This window comes from Vidua macroura, chromosome 12 (assembly GCF_024509145.1).
Source record: "Vidua macroura isolate BioBank_ID:100142 chromosome 12, ASM2450914v1, whole genome shotgun sequence".
In the NCBI taxonomy this organism is placed as follows: domain Eukaryota; kingdom Metazoa; phylum Chordata; class Aves; order Passeriformes; family Viduidae; genus Vidua; species Vidua macroura.
Genome location: NC_071582.1, coordinates 10,284,698 through 10,308,423, shown reverse-complemented (window position 1 = coordinate 10,308,423; position 23,726 = coordinate 10,284,698). Strand labels below are relative to the sequence as shown.

Below are 23,726 nucleotides of genomic sequence, written 5' to 3'. Positions count from 1 at the left end.
AATCATTATGAAATGTGTTATTACAGAGAAATTATGTACAATGAATCTTGTTATAAAATAAAAAAAAAAAATTACCCACCTTTTCAGAGAGCAAGAACCTGGGGATTCTCAAGATGACTAAGTAAGCCCTGTGCAGCTGCTAATGTAGAAAGACAACCTTCCTATTAATTCTACTTAAAGGTATTTAAAGCTCAGCCTCTCCAGTTGCATCACCTCATATCAGTTACATACTGGGGATTACTGATAATGACTTTATTTTAACTGTCCTCTTTTAGAACAGAGAATAAAGAACATAAACTATTAGACAAGCCAGACCTTACCTATCTGTTCCATACACCAGTTTTTTTTATGGTTTGTTTACAAGCAAGTATTTGCTGGTTAATAAATATTGAAGTTGAAATATACTGGGGAGGTGACTGACAACTGATTTTTCCAACTATCAACTTGGTATTCTGACAAACAGCACTGCCAATATTAAGTTTATCTCATATTATTAAAAAAAATTACAAGTCTAACAAATTGAGTGTGTCCATGCTGGTTCTTCCTTAGTCATACTTCTACAGTTCTCCTGTTTTAAGACAGTAAATTTAAAGTCAATAGGATTAAAAATTACTGATTTTCTTGCACTCCTTGAAAAGATTTTTGGGGTATTTATGAAAACATGTCTGAAAAATTTAAGAACTGTTGAAGGTCACATCTATTATTAAGACTCTACAGAAGACAATGAATTAATGCCATTAGATTCCACATTTGGTAGTCAAGGGGATCTGAGGTAAAATGAGGGAAAAAAGACAGACCTGAATCTCAGCCCAGTAGAGACTTGGGTAAAAGTAACCAGTCCTAATCATTTTTTATTAGAATATTATGGGAGCACAGGACTGAAAGGGACCATCTGTGCTCCTGAGCTCTATTCCCAGAAATTACAGGAGTCACAAGTCTAAACACATCCAAAAATGCCAAAAGCATCCTGCACATCTCTCCATAAGCCATTTCAGTGCTTCCCCACTGCAGTAAGGATCACCATTCAACACTTCCCATTTGAATGAAATACCTTTCTCCTTTAGCATGATTCTAGGAAAGTGCCCACTAATGCCCCTTCACTAAAACTGCTTCTTATAATCAGAAGAATAACAGAGAACAAAAATAATTTTTCACTTAAATTCTGGCTGAAGACATTAATATTAGCAAAAGCAAGATAAGTTCTGAGAGCATACAGTAAGCTGGCTAATTTTAAACTTTGTTTTAAAAATATACCCTGTTGTTTGTATACACAGCATTAATAGCACACTTCACACAAAGCTCTCAAAGTAACAAAGCATCAAATTGTCAGAACAGTTTTCCTTGATCAACAATTTTTGTCACAACAGCACAGACACCTTGACACTTCTCTGTGATGTGGATGCAAGAGTGGGCTGTGATTTTCCTCACATCAGCCCAGGTAACACACAGACAGCTCCAGGAACTGCAAAAAAAGGCTGTGCACAATTTGCAGCAACAAAAGTTGCTTCCATTAAACTATTTCCAGAAATTCATGAGGAGCCAAGGACAGCACACAATGCTGACAGGAAGAGACACAATGTTACAGCAAAGCAACTAAATTAAATAAATGTTTCTGGTGCAGTACAAGACTGACAACACTCACAAATGTTCACATAGTTCCAAGTAACTTATTTCAAATGATTCCATACTGAAAACATAACTATTGCATTACACAAAGAACTACAAATTGATTTAAAACTACTTTATTTAATATGTTAAAATAGTCTACCTACATGTATGATCTTTTGTACAGCTTTTATTGTTATTGAACAAAACACAAAATGCTTCCTTCATATATTTTGACTCTATCTCTGTGGATATCATGAGGAATATGACACTGTACATGGTAAGCACCAAGAACACTAAAAAGCAAGAATGATTCCCTCTTTATGCTTAAAGGTTGTTTGTGAAATTAAACAAGTACTAACTAACACTGTAGTAATAATAAAAAAAAATCAAAGAAATTGTTCCTTAAATTAACTCAATTCATTATAATTCTTTTAGCTATTTCAGAGCTTTAGTACTTGATTTTAATAACTATGGCAAACAGAGTAGCTAGAAACCCAGCATTAGTTACCTATTTAAGGACAGTCACCCTTGTGGTGAGGTGAATGCTATTTCCCCTGTTCTGACAGGGTCCAGAACTAAATAAAGTTACTGTTTTACTCCCTGACCACAGGGAGAAGGCTGAACAAAGCAGAAAGGAGACTATTCCTGCATTTAAGGATCCTGCAACTGAAATTACGTAAGTAAAGGTGAAATGTAAGGAATTAAGCTTGGTTTATCATTAACACCAGACCACAGTTGCTGCATCTCCTCCTATTCAGTCTCTGGACTGGAGGAGGGAAACCAGCAAAATGAGAAAGGCAGAAAGGTGATGTGTGCATACTCAGTGTGTATTCTGAAATGCATTGCACTGCGGATGGAACCAAACCAGGAGATGACTCCTGCCTTTCAGAGAACCAAGCTTGTACTTCAAACCTGGATCATAGCACGAATTTTATATCTAACTTTCCTATCACAATAACTGATATTGAATCCAAACTTGGCACTGTAGAGAACAAAACTGAAACCTGTCTCCAAGAAGAGCACCTGAGTCCTTGCCCTGGCCAAAGAGCTGTGCAGAGTGCCTGAGCTACAATGCAAGCACTCAGAGAGCTGAGCCAGCCTGCCTACAAAAACACATTGTGGGTTTGTAACAGCCATTCTCTTAGACTGATCTCAGTTCCCCTGTAAACAGAAAGGTGAAAGCCAGTCTCAAACAGAGCCAGTATATCAAGGCAAAGAATAGAATTGCCTTGGGAAGAAAAAAAACCTCTCTCATTACAGGAACTGAAGGCAAAGAAAATTGTAAAGCAGTAACATCTATCACATGCCAGTCTTCCCCTCTGACTGCTGCTGACAGGGCAGCAATGCAAACTTGTCAGATAAATGCTTTTCTTGTCAGGTGTGGACTAAAAACTGTATGCTAAGCTTTGTGTCCAGGTGATGATATAAAGTTATTCTTGTAGGACTGAAATGAAGAAAGAAGAGCAAGTAAAGGGAGAAGGAAATAACAAGACAAAATTACTCCTAGTCTTCAAGTCTTGACCAACGAGCAAGTTTTTAACAGCTTCATTCACTGCGTGCTGCCATACTATCCACCAGCTGGTGAAATGAACCATGAAAGTGCTGTCTTTATAGAGTCTCTGAGGAAATACTAATTCACTTGTTTTATTAAACCCTCGTGAGAAAGCCAAGTTTGAAGCTGCTGGGGACTTGTATCAGTTCCAAAGCATGTGGAGAGGGGGTGAAAGGAAAAGTCACTTGAAAGAGATGCTTGGTATCAAGCATCAGCTGTGGAACGTCCTCACGGTTGTTCAGCATAGCCTGAAATCAGAACAGAAAGAGTGTGAAAACAATGAATTAAGAACCAAAGCAAAGCCAACACACTGCTTTCTTCCCATTGCAAATCTTGCTTTTCCATGATGTTAAGCAGATTTGCTTGCATCACTTTCAAGTGTCTAGAAGATGAGCTACTTAGTAATAATGTGATGTAAAGGTCAAGTACAACTGTAAAGCATCAAAACTCATGTGTATGAAGTACCCTGTAAGCTGAATGCTAGAAACAGCAGTTGCAGCTCTTACCTGGACCTTCCGAACAAACGACGGAGTCACTCTTTTCTCAAAGTCATCTATTGGAGTGTATGAGTTCAGGATCTTAACTATCTGCTCAAATTACAAAAGACTATTTTAGTGTGTCGTGTCATAAAAAGGGAGGAGACAAAAAGAATAAAGCATTATTATGACATTCTTACTGATATTTAATTAAAGTTTCAGTAAAACATTTTACAGTAAAGAGAGAATTTTGACTTGTCACCTACTGAGTTGTTACATATATGATGATTGCTATGACTCATTTCCAGAGGTGTCAGCAGATCAAGGAGATACAGAAAAAGCTAAATTGATTAAGGAAACAATAAAGAAAAAACCTGTGACATACTAAAAAAAATACACTGTGGAACAAAAATGTGGGATACGACAAAGCATGAAAGCATTCACCAGGGGAGCAGTTAAAATGCTCAAAACAATCAGGAATAAGGAGTTAAAATTTCAATTTAACAAGTGAGATGTGGGATGCTGAGGAATGCTACTTTTATGAAATGAAACTCCAATGGCTTTTTGCAACAAATTATTTTAGATAGCTAAGATTCTGCAATCAGTGCTGCCAGAAGAAAACAGATAGTTCATTACCTGCACAGTAGAAAGAGATGTGCAGTGTTCACATATTTCCTTGGCATCATCATCTGTGATCTTTTTAACCTGAAGGAGCCAGGCTGCTTGAGACAGGGGCTCCAAAGTTTCTTTGGCATTGCTGCTTTGAAGATTCTTGTCCTTAAGCCATTCTTCCAAGTAGCTGATATTACATCTGGGTTAAACCATGAACAAAGAACAAAAACGTCAGGTTCCCCTTGACGAGCAAGTTACTTTGAAGACTGCTAAAGAAGAAAGACTTTTAATGTTGTGTTCAAATTAATATGTTTTACATTAAAAACAATACCTGCAGATCATAAAAATCAAACAATAGCTTATTTAACTATAAATTAAATCCTTGTTATATTTAAATTCTTATTTTTTCTTCATTGTCTATTTTTTAAAACTTGGCTATTTGAAAGCGAGTCATTAGTTTAGCTGTTGTTTCCAGAAAATTACTAACATATACTGGCATTGTCTACTGCACTGTATGGCATTAAAACATTTATTTACAACTGAGCATGTACAGGAAATGAGAACAATCTTTGCTGTTATAAAGCAGGGCCAAGCTTGTAACTGATGATCAGCTTTCTTCTAATAATGTTCCCAGAATGGGCCAATATTTTACTGATTTTCTGTCACCTGAGCCTGCAGAGTGACTAATGGAAAACAAATGCACTGTTTCTTCTGCAGAACAGTTAGGAGCATGTTTCCTTGATGCTTGCAACAGGAGAGATGATGTTCAATCTACACCCTCCAAGGCTCTGTCCCAGTGCCTGTCTCGTCACAGAGCATGAAACATGCAAGTCAGCTTTTGTAGCCCTGGGACACTGCACCTGTTCACTATGGTAAGAAAGAATTAAAAATACTGTTGGTCACATCACGGATGAGCTAGCATGGAAAGAATCCTAACCATGTCTGACTTTAAGCTTCAGACTGTAATTTTCTCTGCCTTTTCCTCCACTAGTGTTTCCATGGAAAGAACAATTTATAGTTGTCATGTTGAGAAAGTTCAGCCCAAAATACAAAGATTTGCTTTTCCAAAAGAATAAAAACAATTGGCTACTTCCAGTAGAATGGTCACAGAATATCCAGTGACTTAGAGATAAAGGACATTACATACAAGTATTAAAAATTCATTCTCAGGCTTGTTGAAACTTTACTGGCTTTACCTTATCTGCATTCCTTTTCTACAGGAGCACATGTCCTTGCGGAGGAAGAGGCTATTGAGGGTGACAGCTCCAATCAGAAAGAAAAGCTGCTTCACTGCCTGCTTTAAGAGCTCAGAGTCCAAGCCATTCTGACACATAGTGCTATAAAAATAGCTGAGCTGCTGCAAGATAGAGGTCATAGTGTAGGTATCCGTGTCATCTATACTAGAAGAACGTTTACGGAACCCCGTAGGTTTCAAGCCAGAAATTCCTTGAAGACTTTCATATTCCAGCATGCCTGGTACTGAAATACAACAGAAAATAACTGATAAAATCAAAATTCCTGAGTCTCCTTTCAGTTACATTAATTATTGAACAAAACCTACTTTCAGGATATTTTAGAAGTTAATTGTTACAAGAAAAATAAGATACTGACAAAGGCTTCCAGAGCACACAATTTTAAAAAAGCCTTTTATTTTTGTATGATGTTGCTCAGATTCACAGCATTATCCCAGACTAGGAAGTTTTGAGGAAAAAGTCTGGGAATTTATGATTCAGTGAAATTTGTATGTGTAGAAACCCACATGCAGGAACACCTAAGTGTAACTATCAGGAGAAAGGAGTCTGTCCCACCCTCCACCTCCCTGTGTAAGCTTTCTTCATATGCTTCACAAGCTACATTTAGGTGCTCTTGGATTGCTGTTGTCTTACCAATCATGTGCTGAATGTTGTTCTCCATTACAATAATGAATTGGTGATATATTTGAATGGCCAAATCACTGAGAATTTGTCTGTATTCTGAGAGATCAAAATGCTTCAAACAGTTCTTATTCTGACGTGGAGTGTTATACTTCATGAATTCCTACAAGTGAGTTGTAAATACAATTAGAAATCACATAATGTGGTAATTATAAATTGTTACTGCAATGTGTTGGAGTTATTCCATCTCTGGCTGAACACAGTCTCAGAATGAGTCAAAGCTAATTTCAGTGGGTGCTTTCTGGGCTTAATTTTCCAGTTTATGCTGATGTTTGCTCTGCTCCTAAAGCCAAAGGAAAGACACGCATAGACGTCAATGAACTTTGGAGCAACTCCTAGATCTCTTAAACAGAAAGCAAATCCTCCCTGCTCGCCTCTTGTCTCCCTACCCACCCCAAAAATACCCCCTAAAAACATAAAAAGGCCAACAATGTAGTTATTTCAACTATGATGGATAACAAAAACATTTGCATCATATTGTTGCAAAGGGATATGATTTTTGGACTTTTCATTAGCAAAGTTCTGACTTCAAAAGTCTACTCCGAATCCTAACCTGTGTGAGGTGTTTAATATTCATGAGAATGTAGATTAAAAGCAAATTCTGGATTCAGAGCTTTCCCTACTGCTGCAACCCCAGTTACAGAGTGTTGGTAATGAAGTTTAACAGGTTTGGGTTCTGCGTGAGGCCGCTGTGGCCACGAGAGGGAGCGTCTCTGAGCCCAGTTCAGGCCACCCAAGTCTATAAAACCTCTTAAAAATACAGTAAGAGTTTCCAACAGAAAAGAAGTAAAAGAAACTTGAATCTCAGGATGAGATTTAGCTTAAACAAGCAAGTGAAATAAGAGAAAAGCCCAAACAGTTTATTGTTTTGCTTCTTTCCAGAGGTTTTCTTCTATTTTGGTAGCAGTAAGTATTTGAATGGCCATAATTATAAAATAGTAAAGCTGTTTTATATACATACACAGCCGGATATCTGAAGTCCAGATCAAATTAAACTCATGTGGAAAGATTCAAATTAAGTAGCAGTTTCCATGTTATGGCTTTAACCTACTTTAGCCCTTCGATGTTTCCTTCATTTCCCTTGATCCATTAATTCTATACTGTCTTATTATTTGTATAAGACACAACACCACTGCAGAGCAATGTGAATATATAAATACCTGTAAGGAACACTCGTGAGCTGGTGAATAGTTATTAATTAATGCTATTTTAAATTTCAATTAAAATCTGTCAAAAGTAATGGAATTATTTTATTAAATCAATCCTACCTCTTCCCCACTGTACTGCTTCAAACAGTTAAGAAAATAATATGTGTTGGAAAGCCAAAAGGACAACATCTCAAAGTCTTCTGAATGTTCCTGAAAATGGTAAGTAAAGCAGTCTTACTTACTATGGTATTGTCTCACAAAGTTAATTCAATAATCAAACTTAAGACCATTACAGCATTGGTAGAACAGAGCCTATCTATAGCAGAAGGAGCACAGAGCATCTGAAAGGTGCTGAACAAATCCTGCTCTGTTTTCAGGCTAACACATAGCAAAGACCCCTTTTTTGTTTAGTAAATACTGCTTAAGTATTCTTAAGTGGCAGGCTAAATAATAAGCCTGAACAAACAGTTTTACAACTGCTATGGACATGTAGTGTGCTGGAGGACTTCCTGCAAAGAAGAGTGCACAACACCTGCATTTACAAATGAAACTGAACTACATATCAACACAGTTCTAACTACCTATCTCTTATTTGTATTAGCTGAGTAAACACGAGCTTCTCTAATGGATAAACTGTGCTATAAATTTGTTTGTGTACAAACTTATAGGCATTCTCTGTACAACACATTCAACTGCATAAACCACAGTCCATTCCTGCCTGTGCTTCCTCCCCGTGTCTGGTGTTTCATTCCATTATAAACCCACAATAAACCATTCACAGAGCTGAATTTGTTATGTATACAGCATAGCAATTTTAGTTTATAATTTAATTTTGCACACTGGCTAGCAATTTGATTTTAATCGTTTGGGTTCTAGTGCTGCAGTACAGATGACATGTTGAATTACACCAGCAGCCAAGCAGTGCAAAAACCTCCTCAGAGTCCCCTACCAGCTTGCTGCCAGACATACCAGCCTTCATTTCTGTCCCTCTGACTTTGATCAATGCTGAAAGCACAGGTGCACTTCACCTAATTACCTACTCATCGTAAAATGTAAAATACTTTAAATGATTTTGTCAAAACATCTTCAGATAGAAATAATTTATGTTAATGCATTCTGTGGATTCCGTGTTCAGCACAGCAGAACCTGGAGACTTTACAGGGATGCTACTACAAACCTCAAAAAGTGTCACTAATGATTATCATTCCCTTCCAGGAACATCAGCACATGGAAGTGTACCCCAGGTACCATGCATGCATCTTGTAAACCTTGTGTTAAAAATCAAAAAGCACAGTACAGTGCCATCACACATAGCTCCTACCTTAACAACCTGTTTGATGCCATCAATGGTTACATTCATGAAAGACTTCAGCATGTCAGCATCGTTCAGGTAATCTGCATACCTCACACACATGAACAGGATGTGAGCTGGAAGGCCAGGTATCATATTAACTACAACTCCACGTGGCTTTAAATCTGCATGGAGGAGAATCATCTGGTTTATTATGTAAAAATCTGATTTTCAGTGTATCATTCCAAAAAAGAAAAGCACCATCCTGTTCCTTTCTGCAGTGACCAGTCATTTGATAACTGACTTACTGGTGAATAGCTTGTTTCTGACAACTTCTGTAACAGTATTGCTCACATACAAGTATTAATTATATTTTCCTGAGGAGTAGGAGAGTATTGTAGCAAATTCTAAGGTCCAGCATGTCTATGCCAGGCAGGACAACTTCAAAAAGCAAATTACATTTAACTACCCACTGGATGACCCACCAAATTCCAGCATTGCTTAGGGCCATACCTTTCTTCACAAAAATATTAAAATTCAAAGAAGAGAAGGAGGTGAGAATAAAAGGCAGGTGTTGTTAATTTAATAATGGTACAAATGTACATGGAAAATTTGGCAAATTCACTATTAATTGTAAGCTAATGAGAAAAGCTGGTTTGGGAGCAAGACTGATACGTAAAGTAGCTCACATGAAGGACAAAATCCTTCTACAAGAGAAACAGGAAGTACAGCTCCTTTCAGTGAAGGGAAGACATGGCAAGGAGAGACAGGAGAGTAACCATCACATTGGATATAAGCACAGTGACTTACAGACTTAGTAGATGACCAGGAAGAAAGTAAAGTCAAGTCCCTGGTGTGCTCTTGGGATTTATAGCTTCAGAGGTGGATAAATAGTAAGAAAGATAACAGAGTCAGCATTATGTAGAGTCAGAGAAATTATGTTTACACAGATAAAGCATTTCTGTACTTGAAATATCTGGTACTGGAAAGAGAGCAATACAAATTGTACTGTGGTAACAGAATGGGGAAAAAGGCAACTTTGAATGAAAGTGAAATATGGCACCGTGTAGTTTTTGTTACACTGTTCTGAGTATTGTTGATGACTTATAAAATTCCAAGTTTTACTAAAATACCGAGGATCAGATTCTGAATGATCCTTTCTTCATCCTCTTTTTTGTACTCCATCATTCCAATGTACTCTTTGGGCACAGTGGGCACATGGGCTTCAGCTGTCAAACACAAAAGCACTGTTACTTCCAGGTTAATGCTTAAGCTAGTTGTCATGTTAGAACAAACTACTGGAGAAAAGCAGTTTTCTCTGTAACAAAGAGAGTACAGGCCCTATCCACACTGATGTTCTTATCTTATGGCTCCAAGCATTTTAAGTAACATTTATATTATTATTGAATAGCTTCGCTGGATTCAGTGGGATTACTGGCAGTAATAAGAAAAAATAAACAGCAACGTTACACCTCTACATTAGATAACTTTGCAATGTTTTTGAGAGCATCCTGTAGTGAAGAATTACTTTGTCTGTAAGAGCTTTGTACAGACTAGCTTCACACCAGGAGTCATCTGCCACTTGAAGTTCCTTGTCAGATGCAGAACTAACACTGTTGGCTCAGAGAGTTTGTGAGAGGGTGAGCATTAACTGCTGTGGCCAGGACCTTTCCCTGTGCCTTCATCTTTATCATCTCGACCAGATCCCCTGTGTGCCTATGATTTAGCTGGGGAAAAAAAACAAACCAGGAAAGGACTTTGACGTAATTTGTGTTGATGATTCCTCTGGCACATTTTTCTGAGCTATTAAGATTCTAACTCCACCCCAAACTCCACCTTTAAAAAAAAAATAATTTTTTTTCTTCAAACAGACACCAAGCATTCAAAGCTATGAAACAAAATAAATCACATAATAATATCTTACATTTTTCAATAGTCTTGGTCAGAGTTTTGATCTGATCTTCTAATTTTTTTATTATCCTGTCTTTCATGTCTAGCTTTTCTTCAAGATCCTGTAACAATCGAAGTCAGTGAGTTCAGAGTAAACACAATTAAAAAATATTTTCTACTGCTTCATGTTATTGCCACAATTAATATTATGATGTGGTTTTACATATATTTGCTGGAAGAAACACCCTCATATGTTTTTTTCTTCCTCAATTACTTGAAGAAACATCCTATCCATACAAAAAAAAAATCATAATTTCATTCTTTTTATCCTGCATTTCAGGTACAGTTTCTTAATGACAATTTCATTTCCTCACCATGTTTTCTACAGCAAGTCGAGTTGTCACTTGCTTTATCTTGCTTTGTAGTTCACCCTGGATTTCATCTTGCATCAAACCATTGCTCAGCCCCTCAGTTCCCTGGATTGTGTCCTTCAGACTCTCTTTTTCTTTTATGTCTGCTTCATTCTGGACCTCAGTAGTTCTAAAAATAGGTAAGAAGTCTTGTCTCTTAATCTTTTGTGAAAGCAAAGTCAGATCATACTTGTCCATTAGTTATTAACTGTACAAAACACTCTAAGGCAAATCTTAAGTGGAATGTAATTTAAGAGTTTAAGTGACTCTTTTACTGCATCTTATAGTGACTATATTTCTTATTAAAAAAAAAAAAACCAATTACCGTCTTTGTGTCCTATCCCGTTCCAGCTCATAATGCAGCCGATTTGACATCTCTTCCATTTTTAAAATAATAAATGGCAGCAAAACCCAAAACAAAACAGAAACAACAAAATCAAAGGTATTTACTGTTCAGTACTAGTATTCAGTAAATCTCTCATACACTCATAGTTTTGTTTCATCTAATGAAATTGAATGACCTGCCAGATAACGTGTCAGAGAAATATGTGACTACTCCATACCACACAGAAAATTACATGGGATGAAGAATTTTGATACTACTAACTTGAAGTTGGCAGAAAAACTACTCATAAATTTTATATTGGTTGTCTAGGAAGACACTGCAGTTACAGACACTCCAAATCCTCAGCAGAGTATGCTTTCCTAAATTGAGAGGAACTATTCCCTCTGTCTCCCACTCTGTGTTTTGCAGCATTCTCTTAATTCTTCCTCATAGAGTATGCCTTAAGTTCCAAATGATCTTTCCTTTGTACTGTTTCCAAAGGACATACTCCATTTCACATATTCTTAACAGAGCACTATGGAATACATTTGGAAACTTCCAAACCACAGAACTGAATGACCTCAAAAAGGTAAAAAAAGCACATATTGGCACACATCTTATTTTTTCAGAAGAGAGATAACACATATTTTTCATTGCATTTCTTCCATTTTACTAATAAGAAAGTAAGTAATAAGGGAATGAAGTCATGACGGAATATTAATTCAGCTTTTAGAAGTTCAGTTCCAGGGAATTCCTCAAGTTCACCTCAAACAACTGAAAGACTGGGGACCATAATGGGACCATTACCTTTCAACTTTATGGTCTGCTCTTGAAGACGGTTTTCAAGATCTAATTTTTGATTTTCAAGTTCAGCAACTTGCTGCTTAAGATCTGGGATTACCTTTTAGAGAAAAAGGAGATTTGTGTATTTCAGCACCTTCCTTCTTTTCAAATCCCTGCCGTAGTTCCTAAGACACCCCACGACCCTGAACTGCCAACAGTCCAAGCCAGAGAGAGGCTCTGGGGAGGTTCTGCTGCCTGCTTGCCTGACTTGTTTAACTTTTCTGAAGGCACTTGCTGCTGGCCACTCTCAAAAACTAAATACTGATCTAATCAAATTGTTGGACTTTCCCACTACTACCATTGTTCTGTTCCAGTTTAAAGGAAATTACACTATGGCTTTAATTTCCCTAGTTCAATTAACAGTGAAAAAATCCCCTCAACATTCCATAAAACAGTTACAAAAATAATATCATAAATAACTTTTATTTTCAACTTCTGTAACTCTGTTTTGAAAACATTTCTTTGATTGTTTTTCAGAAAAATGACATAGCATATGCTATCTTCTGAAACAACACGGGTTCCTTGTGTCAGACAGTTTTGCACAGCACCAGGTGTCAGGCTCTGCAGACTGCCTGTAGCTGGTTTGGAATGTGTAGCTGCCCTCTGGTGGGGAGAGCCTCAGAACTTTGAGGAGGCTTCTGAGAAAAATCTCAAATCGGGTTTATGCAAATGAAAAGGCAAAAAGTCTCTGTGAGGCTGCCCCAGCAAGCTGGACACTCAGACATAAATTTGGCTGTCTCCTTACACACTACCCCAGCAGGCAGGGAAAGAGCCTCAGGCATGTGCCACCTTACATGGCCCCATTTGTTTGAGCCTTGACATTTCAAAGACATGACCACAATATTTTGAGAGCTACAAACACATCTGGGTTGTACTTCTGCACCTGGGCCTTACCAGATTTTCTGAAGTTAGCCTGCTAACTTCAAGCCGAATGCCATCATTTATGTCATTTTCCTCTCGGAATAATTTTTGTAGATGATTAATATCTTGACTAAGATGTTCAACTTTAAAGTTCAAACCTTCAATCTCTTTCTCATATATTTCTTTCTGAGACTGGAAATGGCTTTCCAATACTCTGTTAAAACAAAAAGGAGAAAGAACATGGCAGATGCAGAACGACCTTGATTAAATGGGTCAAATTTAATAAAATGTGAAAACAAAGTACTGTGATTAACACAGAGATATTCCATTACATCACCTGTGCATTAAAGGAGTTGAAAGTTATGCATGATATCTCAGAGGAAACACGTTTTCCTGACTGACACATACACACTTATCTCACTGGCTTGGAAGAAGTTTATTCAACTGATTTTAAACTGCTCAGCTCATCATATAATGTAGTGCTTGTTCATTTCCTTAACAGAAGTTCAGCATTGCACTGTAATTTTTGTTACCCACTAATCTTTTGATTTATCTTCTAGGTCACAGCTTAGAGTTATGGAAACACTGAAGAACTGAACTAACCTTGTGGCTTTTTTCAAGCCCTCGTAAGCAAACCACAGTTCTCCATCCTCATTTAAGTGTTCCAGATCCTCTGTAGAGAGTCTGGAATGCAAGGCAGAACCATTAGTGTGCAGATGACCATAATGCATTTCTTAAGCGTTTTTGAAGATGCCTCAGAACGAAATTACCTGCTTCTTACATCTTCAAAATCATAACTTTCAAGAAGCTGCTTTGTAACTTCTGACATCTTTTCTGGAAAAAAAAACCCACAAAGTTTATAAAATTCATTATTTTCTCTGCATGTTTCATTATAAAGATCAAACCATCCTCTTCCTAAATCTAAAAAGGTTCTTCCCTGGTACTCAGTAAATATATCTGATTTACCAGAGGAACCCCATGAGTTCACTCAGTTCTGCTCTGGGACATGTAGGAGCATTAGGTTGATGTACAACCAATACTGCTTTTTTCCTGAACTTTCAGTGCAAAGTTACATCTTCCTGGTCTGAATCTGGGCAACTCCTAGAGCTGTACAGATGATTTATCATCTTGTGCTAGGTTACTACATTAAATGCTGCAAATACACGTTTGCTCTATGACATTATTATCATTAAACAAAGTTCACAATAGCAGTGCTTCTTAAGTACATTTTTCCAAAGAGAACCCAACTCAGCAAGTTATTTAAGCATATTTGACATAACTGGACCTAGGACAAAGGACAGGATTAATGAAAACTAGATAATGTATTGTTTACACGTATTTGGGTCACTTGTTAAACTCCAAGTGAAGTTTAAATTTTAGGTGAAGTTTAAATCATTCATATTTATTTCTAAACACAAAGGAGAAATGTCTGAATTCAGAGTTTCCTCAAAGGGCTACCCCAGAGCTCAGTGCTCAGTGACCACTTTGTACACTGTATATATATGGATGGATGGAATTAAACCACCATGGGATGGGAAAGAGAACTGGAGTTCTGTCACAGCTGACGTCGAAGAGATCAGTTTCAACTGGCCTGGCTCTACTGCAGTTAGGAATTCTCTGCACTGTCTGGTATGAGGCTTACCCCTCAATTCTCTCTTCTGTGAGTGGGCCTGCTTTTCAACATCCAATTTCTGTGTCTGAAGAAGTTCGATTTCCTTTTGCAACTCAGGAATTTTCTGAATCAAACAGAAATCATATACTGATACAAGGAGTGGATGGCAAGGGCTGAGTATCAGATAAATCATAATTATAATTAAGAACAAGTTAATATGGTGAAAAACTTAAAATGTGTTGTGTTTAAAGCATCTGGTTGTCAGGCATCAGAGCAGAACAGTAATGTGAGGTACTGAAAAAATATATGTTTGTGCCATTGAATTGACTCAGAGAACAAAAATGTGACTTTGTACTTAAGGTTCAGTTTATAAACTACAGGTATGTCAAATCCCCTGAGAAACTAATACTCTCTCAGGAAAAAGGAAAGAAAACAGATCTATATATTTAAATTTATAAATATTAAAGGACAATTACTCTTGAAAACATGCACTTATTCCTGTGAGCAGCAACTTGCATTGTCTACTACATGAAAACAATGCAATATAGTGATGTATCAAATACAGCTTATTAACTACAGCTTCTTCTAAAAATGGACTGGAAATAAAAAAATTAGTGAAGATAATCTATAAACTAAACATGCACATTCTCCACTTCCTTTCTCTAGCAAAGACTCCAAAATGAAATGCATCATGCTTTACCTGTGCTTGTTTTGTAAGTTGTCCTACTTCCATTTTCAAGCCGTCCTGAATGATAATTTCTTGCTGAATTTGTTGCTGTAGCTGAGTTTTTTCTTCTTTCAGAATCTTCATTTCTCCCTTGAGCAATTCAATCTCCTTTTCATAGTACTGCTTCTGGTTTTGGAAATTTTTCTCAAGTATCCTAAAGAACACAATGAAAAGGTAATTTTATTCGTCTACATTTGTAAGTGAAAAAGTGGGCTTTGCTTTAGCTTTAATTTGAAGGACATGCTTCCTTGAAGAACACTTAAATGAACCATAATTACTTGAAAATGCTATTCTACATCCTCAGAACCCACCCACATAATGGATGATAATGGGAGGAGAACATCCCTATATTTTCTTACAGTTTTAGTATATTTAGTTTTTCTTTACAGTTTCTTACAGTTTACAGTATCTTACTGCTGGACTGGCTTCCAGCATCACACAGGTAATGAGCAAACCAGAAAAACTAGCAAAAGAAATCCTCTTAATATAGTCTGAAGTTATTGGCAGCTGAAATCAGACTGAGCTGGAGCACCACAGAGCTTCCAGCCCTCAGGAGCAGTGACTGATTGCTCTCTTCACACTTCAGAGAACAGCATTTCTCTGGTACTGAAGGTTCTCTGTCTTGGAGTGGAAAAGTTATTGGGAAATAAACACTTGACCCAAGAAAAGCATGCTGAAAGCAACAGCTATTTGTTGATTAGTAACAGGATTTTTACTGCAAATTAAATACCTAAGGGGGGGAAAAATCTTTTCCTTCATATTTTTAACTGAATGTCCTTTACAAACACTGCCTTTCCCTCACACTGAATCCTTCCATTCTGTCCTTTCATATTCACTTCTCAGGAGTTCTGACTGGTGTGGCCATCAGCTGCTCTTCCACTCCTGACCAAATTCTGAGGACATCTCCAAAGAAACCATTACAATCAGAGTTGCCTTTCAATTCTCAGAGACACATGAAAAGACACGAAACTGCAAGAGCAAGAACAGTCTGATTTCCTGCATATGACTCACCTACAAACAAGAATGTGCTTTTCCTAAACTCTGCATGAACTCTTCAGTACCAGCACTAATGCCCAAGAACATGGACAGATTTATAAGTGATGTCAACATAATACATTTGCAGAAGGAGAAAGAAAGGGAGGGAAAGAGAAAAAATGAATGCTGTTTCAAAGAAATAACATTCAGATTACATACATTCGCTGGTTTTCTTCTTTTTGTACATCATTGAAGAGTTGCTGTGTGAGGTCATCCATTTTCTCTGTCAAAAATATTTTAATATTTCAAAGACCTTCATGCAGTTGTGTCCACTTATTAAAAAAGCATGACCACAACGAGAAGCTTTGTTTTAGTAAGTAATCCTTAACATACTCTGAGGCTGAAATTACTCTCTCAAGTGCCAAAAATTATCACAGTATATTTTACAGGTAATGCTATAGAAACAAAAAGATTCTGAAGCACCAAATTGTGCAATTATTCATGTAAAGTATACTTGATCTCATGTGCTGCCTGTGTCCTTTGAAATTAGATTCCTAAGAATAGTGTATTAAAGGAAGCAAGGATGAAGCTACACTTTGAAGTAATATATGTGTATGAAAAAGGACATGTAACAGGAGGAGAGCTTCTGCCACTGAAAGAACAAATTTAACTATTAAATAAAAAGAATTTGCACATCTGTACTACACATTCTAAGCAAGAGAAGGACCAACCTTCATTTTACTACAATTTCAGCATTTATATTGCTTTTATTAGAACAAAAGTAATTTATTTTTGCTGAAAACCTGACTTTACCCCACTATAACTCCTTTGAAACTCCCTTTAGTTATTGTACCTTTCATTTCCTCGGTTTTTTCTTGAAGTTTTATTTCTAAGGTCTCCTTCTGTTCTTGTAATTCTTTATTCTGATTCTCAAGTTTTAAGATCTTCTGTACAGGCAAAAAGTAAGCAAAATATACAAATTACAAAGGAGGAAGAAATAGGTCACAGAAGATCTTACATTTTAAGAAGCATAAATGGACTCTCCTTCTTTCCTGCTGCCTCCCCCCAAAAGAGTATAGTTACTTAGAAACTCCCAAATCATACATTTGATAAATCCAGTAACTGAAAGCATCTTTTAAAAATAAAAGCACACAGATGGCAATTGAAATTTACCTGTTCACTGTCCTCTTTATATTTTTTCCCTTTCTCTTCATATGTTCTCTTTTGAGCAGTTAATTTTTCAAGTTCTGATTCAAGTTTCTGAATTGTATCCACGTCATTCATATGAGCTGAAGCCAGATTGGTCAACCGTTCCAGCAAACCATGATTTTCTCTACTCTACAATGAGCACGACAGGATAAAAGGAAACAGAAAAATGCACTGAAACTGTTCCATAGAATTTTAAAGGGAATACCTGACCTACTTCTGCTCTCCATCCCATATCAGTCATGATTATTTCAACCCAGGACTGTTTCCATCAACTAGATTAAAACTACCATTTTAAAGACAATTTGGCTGGCTCAAAAATAAGCTGCAAAATAAACATAATGTTGAATTCCCCAAAGTTACAAAACGTGTTGCACCAGAGGAATATCTCACACGCCCTTCATCCTAACACTAACAACCCCATCCAGAGACTGGATGGACTTAAGAAACAGTAAAAAACCCAGAAAGGTAATTGCAGACTCTTCTGATTTGCACAATTAATCCAAAATACAAGGAAACCCCAGATGAGTCTTTTTACCCTGGGTGTAGAAAATCTAGTAGTTTATTATTAAGGACCTCAACCCTTACATATTCTCCTGTCTTCTCAATTCAACATCTCTGACTAGAGCAGATAGCATAAAAAAAAATTAGTACAAATCAGAAGCTGACTGCTTCCCCTCACCTGCTCTTCTATCTTTTTCTGCAGCTGCTGAACTCTGTATGAAAGCTGGATATTCAACACAAAGCGCCGAATGTTCTGGAACCGGCGCCTGGCGAGCCACGCTCGGGCATATTTCTGGAGGACCACAGCCTTCTGCTCTTCACGCATCTTTAAAACAAAGTATTAGCACCTGTCTGTAACCAGCTCAATCCACATCAATTATAACAGTCTGTGAGACTACACACACTGGTGAGGACAATGCAGTTCACAGAAATATCAAAATACTGAACTATCCAGACTGCAGACGCATTTGAGCCACTGTAGTAATCACAGTAAGTGGTCTGCATCCAGCATAAACCAGACAGAGATCTTGGTAAAAAACAAAAAACCAGAGCAGACATACGAGAACCAGACAAGCAAAAGGTAAAGTATTGGGAGTAACTGCCATTGTGTTAATTTTTTTACAGAGCACGAGTTGTTTCCAGTTACTGAAAGAAGATGTTTGATAGGCTGTACCTTCCGATACTTTTTTCTTGCTAGAAATCCTCTTGTGTAAGCTTGTATTGTTACAGCAGCCACATGGATGAGCTGGCAAAGTCTACGGACGAGGTAACCCCGACAGTATTTCTGAATAATGATGGCTGCCCATGTTTGCTTCAGATTTCTTGCAGTTATAGCTTGCCTTAATTCAAAAGACAATAAAATTTACTTAGGTCACATTGGATTTCTCATGCTCATTGCCTTGGTCAGTCAAATTATATAACACACACAGAAAAAAAGAGAAGATATCAAAACCAGGCATCCATTATCAAAAATAGGGCTTGTTCTTCAACCAAAGTGAGAGAGGGAGTTATCCACAACTTTTAAATGTGTCCACAAGCATTTGTTCTGATGGTCTCTTTATGAAAACCTCCAAGCCTACACAGAGCCATCTTTCAGTCTGCTTTGTCAATGCCTGGTGCACTTTCTTTGCAATAATTTGTCCATACTAATCCGTACACCCCTGATTTCTTCTCTGGCTCTGAAGCTCAGCAGAAAGCCCACCTGGGCCATCTATTACCAGCTCAGGACTGAGCTCATGGGCAGACAGGCCTCTTGGGAATCTGGCAGACAACGCTGGAAACCTGTTGGGACATTTCTCTCATACCAGCTGAATAACTTGAACACGTTCAGGTTCATAACTACAATCAAGAGGAAATGGAAATAAAACCTGGATTGGTCTTTCATAAAAACGACACTTGGGGCATTAGCTGGACCTCCTGTGTGCCTCAGACACCCCCAGGAGCCAATGCCCCGCCCGGCCAGGCGTACCTGACCGTGCGCTGCCCGCGGAAGTACTGCTGCAGCGTGAGCGCCGCTCTCCGCATGCCCAGGAACCTCCTCCGCTGCAGCCAGCCCCGGACACGCTTCTGGAGCAGGATGCACGCCTGCCTCAGCTTGTCTGAGCGCAGCTTCTCCAAGTAAGCAACCTGTCCCGCTCTGAAAAAAATTTTGGTTCTCCCAAACTGATATTGGTTATGATCCTGAAAAGAGAAAACAGTACGTATGTAGGTATGTTAAGTTTCTAGTTTATTTTTGTAGACCAGATATTCTCTTCCTTCTATAAATTGCCACTTCAGGCAATCTCTGCTTCCATACACAATTTTCCTAAATAAGAATATCCTCTTTACCTGCTTAGGAGTATGTAGGGGGGAAACACACTTAGCAGGAAAGACACAGAGAGCGACATCAAAAGTTGTACACTCATGATCTAAAATTAAAGGTAGGCTCTGGACTTATCATCAAGGCCTTAAAAGCAACCTCTTCACCTCCTCCTACAAGTCTGGTTCCATGGGCTCAGCAGTATGAGCAACTTTTGATGCACGTTTCTAGCCTGGAACCAGTGAGCAAAAACTCAGGGTGAGGCTGCTTTTAAGTTCCAGCTCTCCCCCTTGGCCTGTGCCAGAGCTACTCAGCAAGTGTGCCTGTGTTTGGTGTCACATCCCTGAATCTGAGCTCAGTCCTGGCGTGCTGGCTTGACCAGGACCAGCCTCACCACCACACGCTCATCTAACAAAGAGAAGCAACGTGCAAAATAGCGAATTTTTGAGCAGCTCTCCAATATGCTGCATTCCACCATCAAAACCCCTCTTGTGCTTGTAACACTTGACAAATGTATACCATTTACTGTTTACTGGTTTATAAACACAGGATATCTTCCATTTTGCAAGTGACAATATTAAGCACAGAGTGGTTAAATTCTCTGTCTATGGCCACATCATGACTGTCACAGCACAAGGTTACTGACCCACAAGCCTGTGTACAGCACAGTAAATCAGGAAAAAGAGTAATAATAAAAAACAGTAAATAGCTTTCCTGTCTGAGGAGAGATACTACCTTTGACAAAACAGACCTTTTATTACTGATACATGCTGTAATACATCTACTGGTTGGTGCAAACCAACCTGGATCAGCCTCTGCAAAACAATCTTGCAAATCTGTTTCTTGTCATTTATGGAGAGTTCCTGCTGTGTCATGAGAATGCTGTAACGGCTGAAAAACTCAATGTAAGTCCACCTGGAAAATTAGAAATTAACACATTAATTTAATTAACAGACAACTAGGTATTTTTTGGCACAGGAAGGCTATCCCTACCTGGATGGGTAGCTCTGTGCACTAATCCGAATAGTTTCCAAAACACCACATGCTCGCAGCTGCTGAGCAACTCTCTTGGAATCAAACCTAAAAAAAAGCAGTGTTATACTTTACATTCCTGCTGGGTTTGGCCTGCTGTAATAATTAGAACCATTCTACCAACTGGATTTGTTTTTCTGCTCACAGGACACAAAGCTCCCTGCTTCCTATATAGTATCTTACTCCATATCACTTATTAAAAAGATAAACATATAAAAAAAATCTGTGTTTTCTGTTTCTTTCTCAAAACCAAAGGAAGGCTGCATTTTTTTCTCTTATTAAAATTCCTATTTCCTTTCAGTATTAACTGTGACAGTTCATAGCAGTACGTGGTAAAGAATAGTTCCACTCTCAACACAAAACATGCACAGAAATAAACCCCCTCAGCAACCCATTAGGAAGAAACTCTTCTCTAGGTATTCTTTATCCCATTCATTATCAATTTGCTCACTAATACCTGTGTTCATAATTATAAACACAAGGCATGGAAAGGAAAGGCCCTTTCCTGTTCTGGACCAGAGCTGGTATGCCCACAGAGCACACCACCAGTGTCAATTCAGTACTAGCCAAGAGATCCCTGTGGCTGGGAGATGATTACAGTGTTCTTTCAGAAGCTCTTGGTGCACTCTTCCAGTCTAATTCTGACATATTTTTACAGTATCCAAGCAATTTCTGCTCTCACTGCAGAATCATGAGAGCTCACTGCAGTGATAGTGATATAATATCATCAGTAACATGTTTTGCATAGAAAGATTTTGTCTGGCTACAAGAAAATGAATTAATATACTTAAAAGATTTAATTTAGAATCAAAGCAGTCCTCTTCCCTCCTACTCATATATGATAAAGGCTTTAATTTCATTTGTCAGTGCTCTGCCTGCCAGCTGGAAGTTGTGTAACTCACACCAGAGTGCTTCCACAGGTCTGCCCACAAAAGAGACCAACAGCTGCATCAAAGTTAACTCCTACTCACAGGTTAGTGGTTATCAATCTGGTCATAGGAGTTATGAAAATTATCTGCCACATATGACTGTATTAAAACATTATAATGTTTTTCCCCCATAATTTTCCGCATAAAAACTGGGGAAAAATCTGGGGCTATGTTCAACACTGTTCACACTTTTTCTGACTTGTAATGCTCTTTTAAATGTTTCTGCAGACAAAAGGGAATTTCACAAAGAAAATGACATAGGTTTTTATTCTCTAAATATGAACTGTGTAAGGGCAACACACCTATACAAAATATTCATCAACTTAAACCAAAGGAGGAAAACCATTACCCTAAAAATGTTCGGACAAATACCCAAGCACTAGCATCTAACTGGAAAAATACTAGGTTAAAGGATTTTTAAGGTAACAATAACGATACTTAAACATTCAATTTTTATAAGAAGACAGTATTTTTTTCAAATTCAGCAATCTGGAAAGGAAAACCATGTTCTGTATGGGAAGTTTCTCAAGAATAAGAGTTTAGCTTGCTGACACACCACTGCAGTGATACAGAAAACCACAGCTGAGCACAACTAACATACTTACTCAAAAGGCAATTTCTCATCATTTGGCTTTATGCATCTCACATAATGAGGAGTGGTTGCATTGAGTGTCACCATAAGTAAAGACAAAGAATTCCGGAACTGGAAAATACCAGACGTAAGAGTTTTGCTAATGAAACATTTCAGTAAAAAGTCACATCTTGGTCTTTTAGTTATTTGTTAGGTTTTGGCTGGACACTGGGAGATAGGGTTTAGATCTTAAATGCAAGAAATTGAAGATTGTGGCTGTACCAAACAGCCTCCTATATATAAAATAAACACACCTATTATACCCAGACTGGAGCACTGCTCTGTGGCTCTTGCTGTCCTGAAAACTGGATAGTCCCCCATGAACAGTGACAGAATCCAGTCTCAGACTGCCCAGCATTTCCCAGAAAGTACAAACACCACAGAGCAGCGGGTTTGTGCAGTACCTTACTGCCCACAGTCGTCCGGAGCTGTTTGTTGGGTGATTTCAGAACAGGTCTGGCAGATTTGATGTTTATAGTTGAACTGAAAGGCGAAACGGACACTGGACTGTCTTGAAAAAAATTTGCACACAGATGAAACTAAAAGTGTGGTGAAAGAGCCAGAGTTAAACACTGTGTAACTGCAGCATGATTTAAATCAAAATTACATTTACTATAACATAAAATGCAAACCCCTTAACATTTAGGCCAAGTATTGCAGGATTTTGAACGGGGTATCAAACAACAATTGAAAAAAGAGCTGCAATGATTCTGAGTCTATTGTGAAGCACTCACACATTTCACACACAAAACTCAACATCTGTGAAAGCAGCCTGCAAAAGCTATTTCAATATAAGCAAATACAGACATAAACACAGAGCAGAGCTAAAAATAAGAGCACTTAAGGCTGTGTTTTCACAATATGCAATTTAAATTATGAATATATTTTCAGGTCAGATGAAGTTAGCTTCTTAAGGGTAATCCTGAAGTCTCAATGCTATAGACTTCAAAGGGACAAGCAGATGGGAAGTGGCAGGCACACATAAGACACCTGATGTTTTCCTTGCCCTGGCATTCTCTTAATCTCTTTTTGAAGAATAAACAAAGGCAGTTGTTAATGATAAACTACCTATCAAAGCTGCATGTAATGACTACAGGAGAAAAAAAAGAAAAGTTTTTCAGTTACAAGGATTACAAAATGCTCTTGAAGGGAGATATTAAAAGAAAACCCCAACAGAACTAGCAAAGTAAATGCACATATATGAAAGAAGTTGAACACTGTGTTTTTTCATCTTGTATATTATTTAATGATAAAAATACACACTTGTATAATATTAAATTAATTAATAAAAATTAAGACTAAATTAATTTATTCAACCTATTAAAAATCTATAACAGAAGAAACATTTTAAAATCAGCTCTG

The 23,726-nt window shown here is 37.7% G+C and overlaps 1 protein-coding gene across 1 annotated transcript in view; it reads right to left on the bottom strand.

The window, feature by feature from the left end:
- Positions 1-1,144: 1,144 nt before the first annotated feature.
- The window catches only part of MYO5C (myosin VC), a 33,955-nt gene continuing 11,373 nt past the window's right edge, over positions 1,145-23,726 (bottom strand). The window contains exons 15-41 of the mRNA XM_053988664.1: positions 22,769-22,903; positions 22,339-22,436; positions 20,766-20,852; positions 20,576-20,687; positions 19,443-19,654; positions 18,648-18,813; positions 18,153-18,299; positions 17,438-17,602; positions 17,118-17,211; positions 16,484-16,547; positions 15,263-15,443; positions 14,593-14,686; positions 13,721-13,784; positions 13,554-13,634; positions 12,984-13,164; positions 12,054-12,147; positions 11,247-11,298; positions 10,886-11,051; positions 10,546-10,633; positions 9,755-9,850; positions 8,652-8,806; positions 7,451-7,540; positions 6,135-6,285; positions 5,445-5,727; positions 4,273-4,447; positions 3,667-3,747; positions 1,145-3,408 (exon numbers count right to left, since the gene is read on the bottom strand). Of these exons, the coding sequence (XP_053844639.1) occupies positions 3,256-3,408; positions 3,667-3,747; positions 4,273-4,447; positions 5,445-5,727; positions 6,135-6,285; positions 7,451-7,540; positions 8,652-8,806; positions 9,755-9,850; positions 10,546-10,633; positions 10,886-11,051; positions 11,247-11,298; positions 12,054-12,147; positions 12,984-13,164; positions 13,554-13,634; positions 13,721-13,784; positions 14,593-14,686; positions 15,263-15,443; positions 16,484-16,547; positions 17,118-17,211; positions 17,438-17,602; positions 18,153-18,299; positions 18,648-18,813; positions 19,443-19,654; positions 20,576-20,687; positions 20,766-20,852; positions 22,339-22,436; positions 22,769-22,903 (3,465 nt within the window). The 3' untranslated portion in view covers positions 1,145-3,255. The remainder of the gene's footprint in view (positions 3,409-3,666; positions 3,748-4,272; positions 4,448-5,444; positions 5,728-6,134; positions 6,286-7,450; positions 7,541-8,651; positions 8,807-9,754; positions 9,851-10,545; positions 10,634-10,885; positions 11,052-11,246; positions 11,299-12,053; positions 12,148-12,983; positions 13,165-13,553; positions 13,635-13,720; positions 13,785-14,592; positions 14,687-15,262; positions 15,444-16,483; positions 16,548-17,117; positions 17,212-17,437; positions 17,603-18,152; positions 18,300-18,647; positions 18,814-19,442; positions 19,655-20,575; positions 20,688-20,765; positions 20,853-22,338; positions 22,437-22,768; positions 22,904-23,726) is intronic.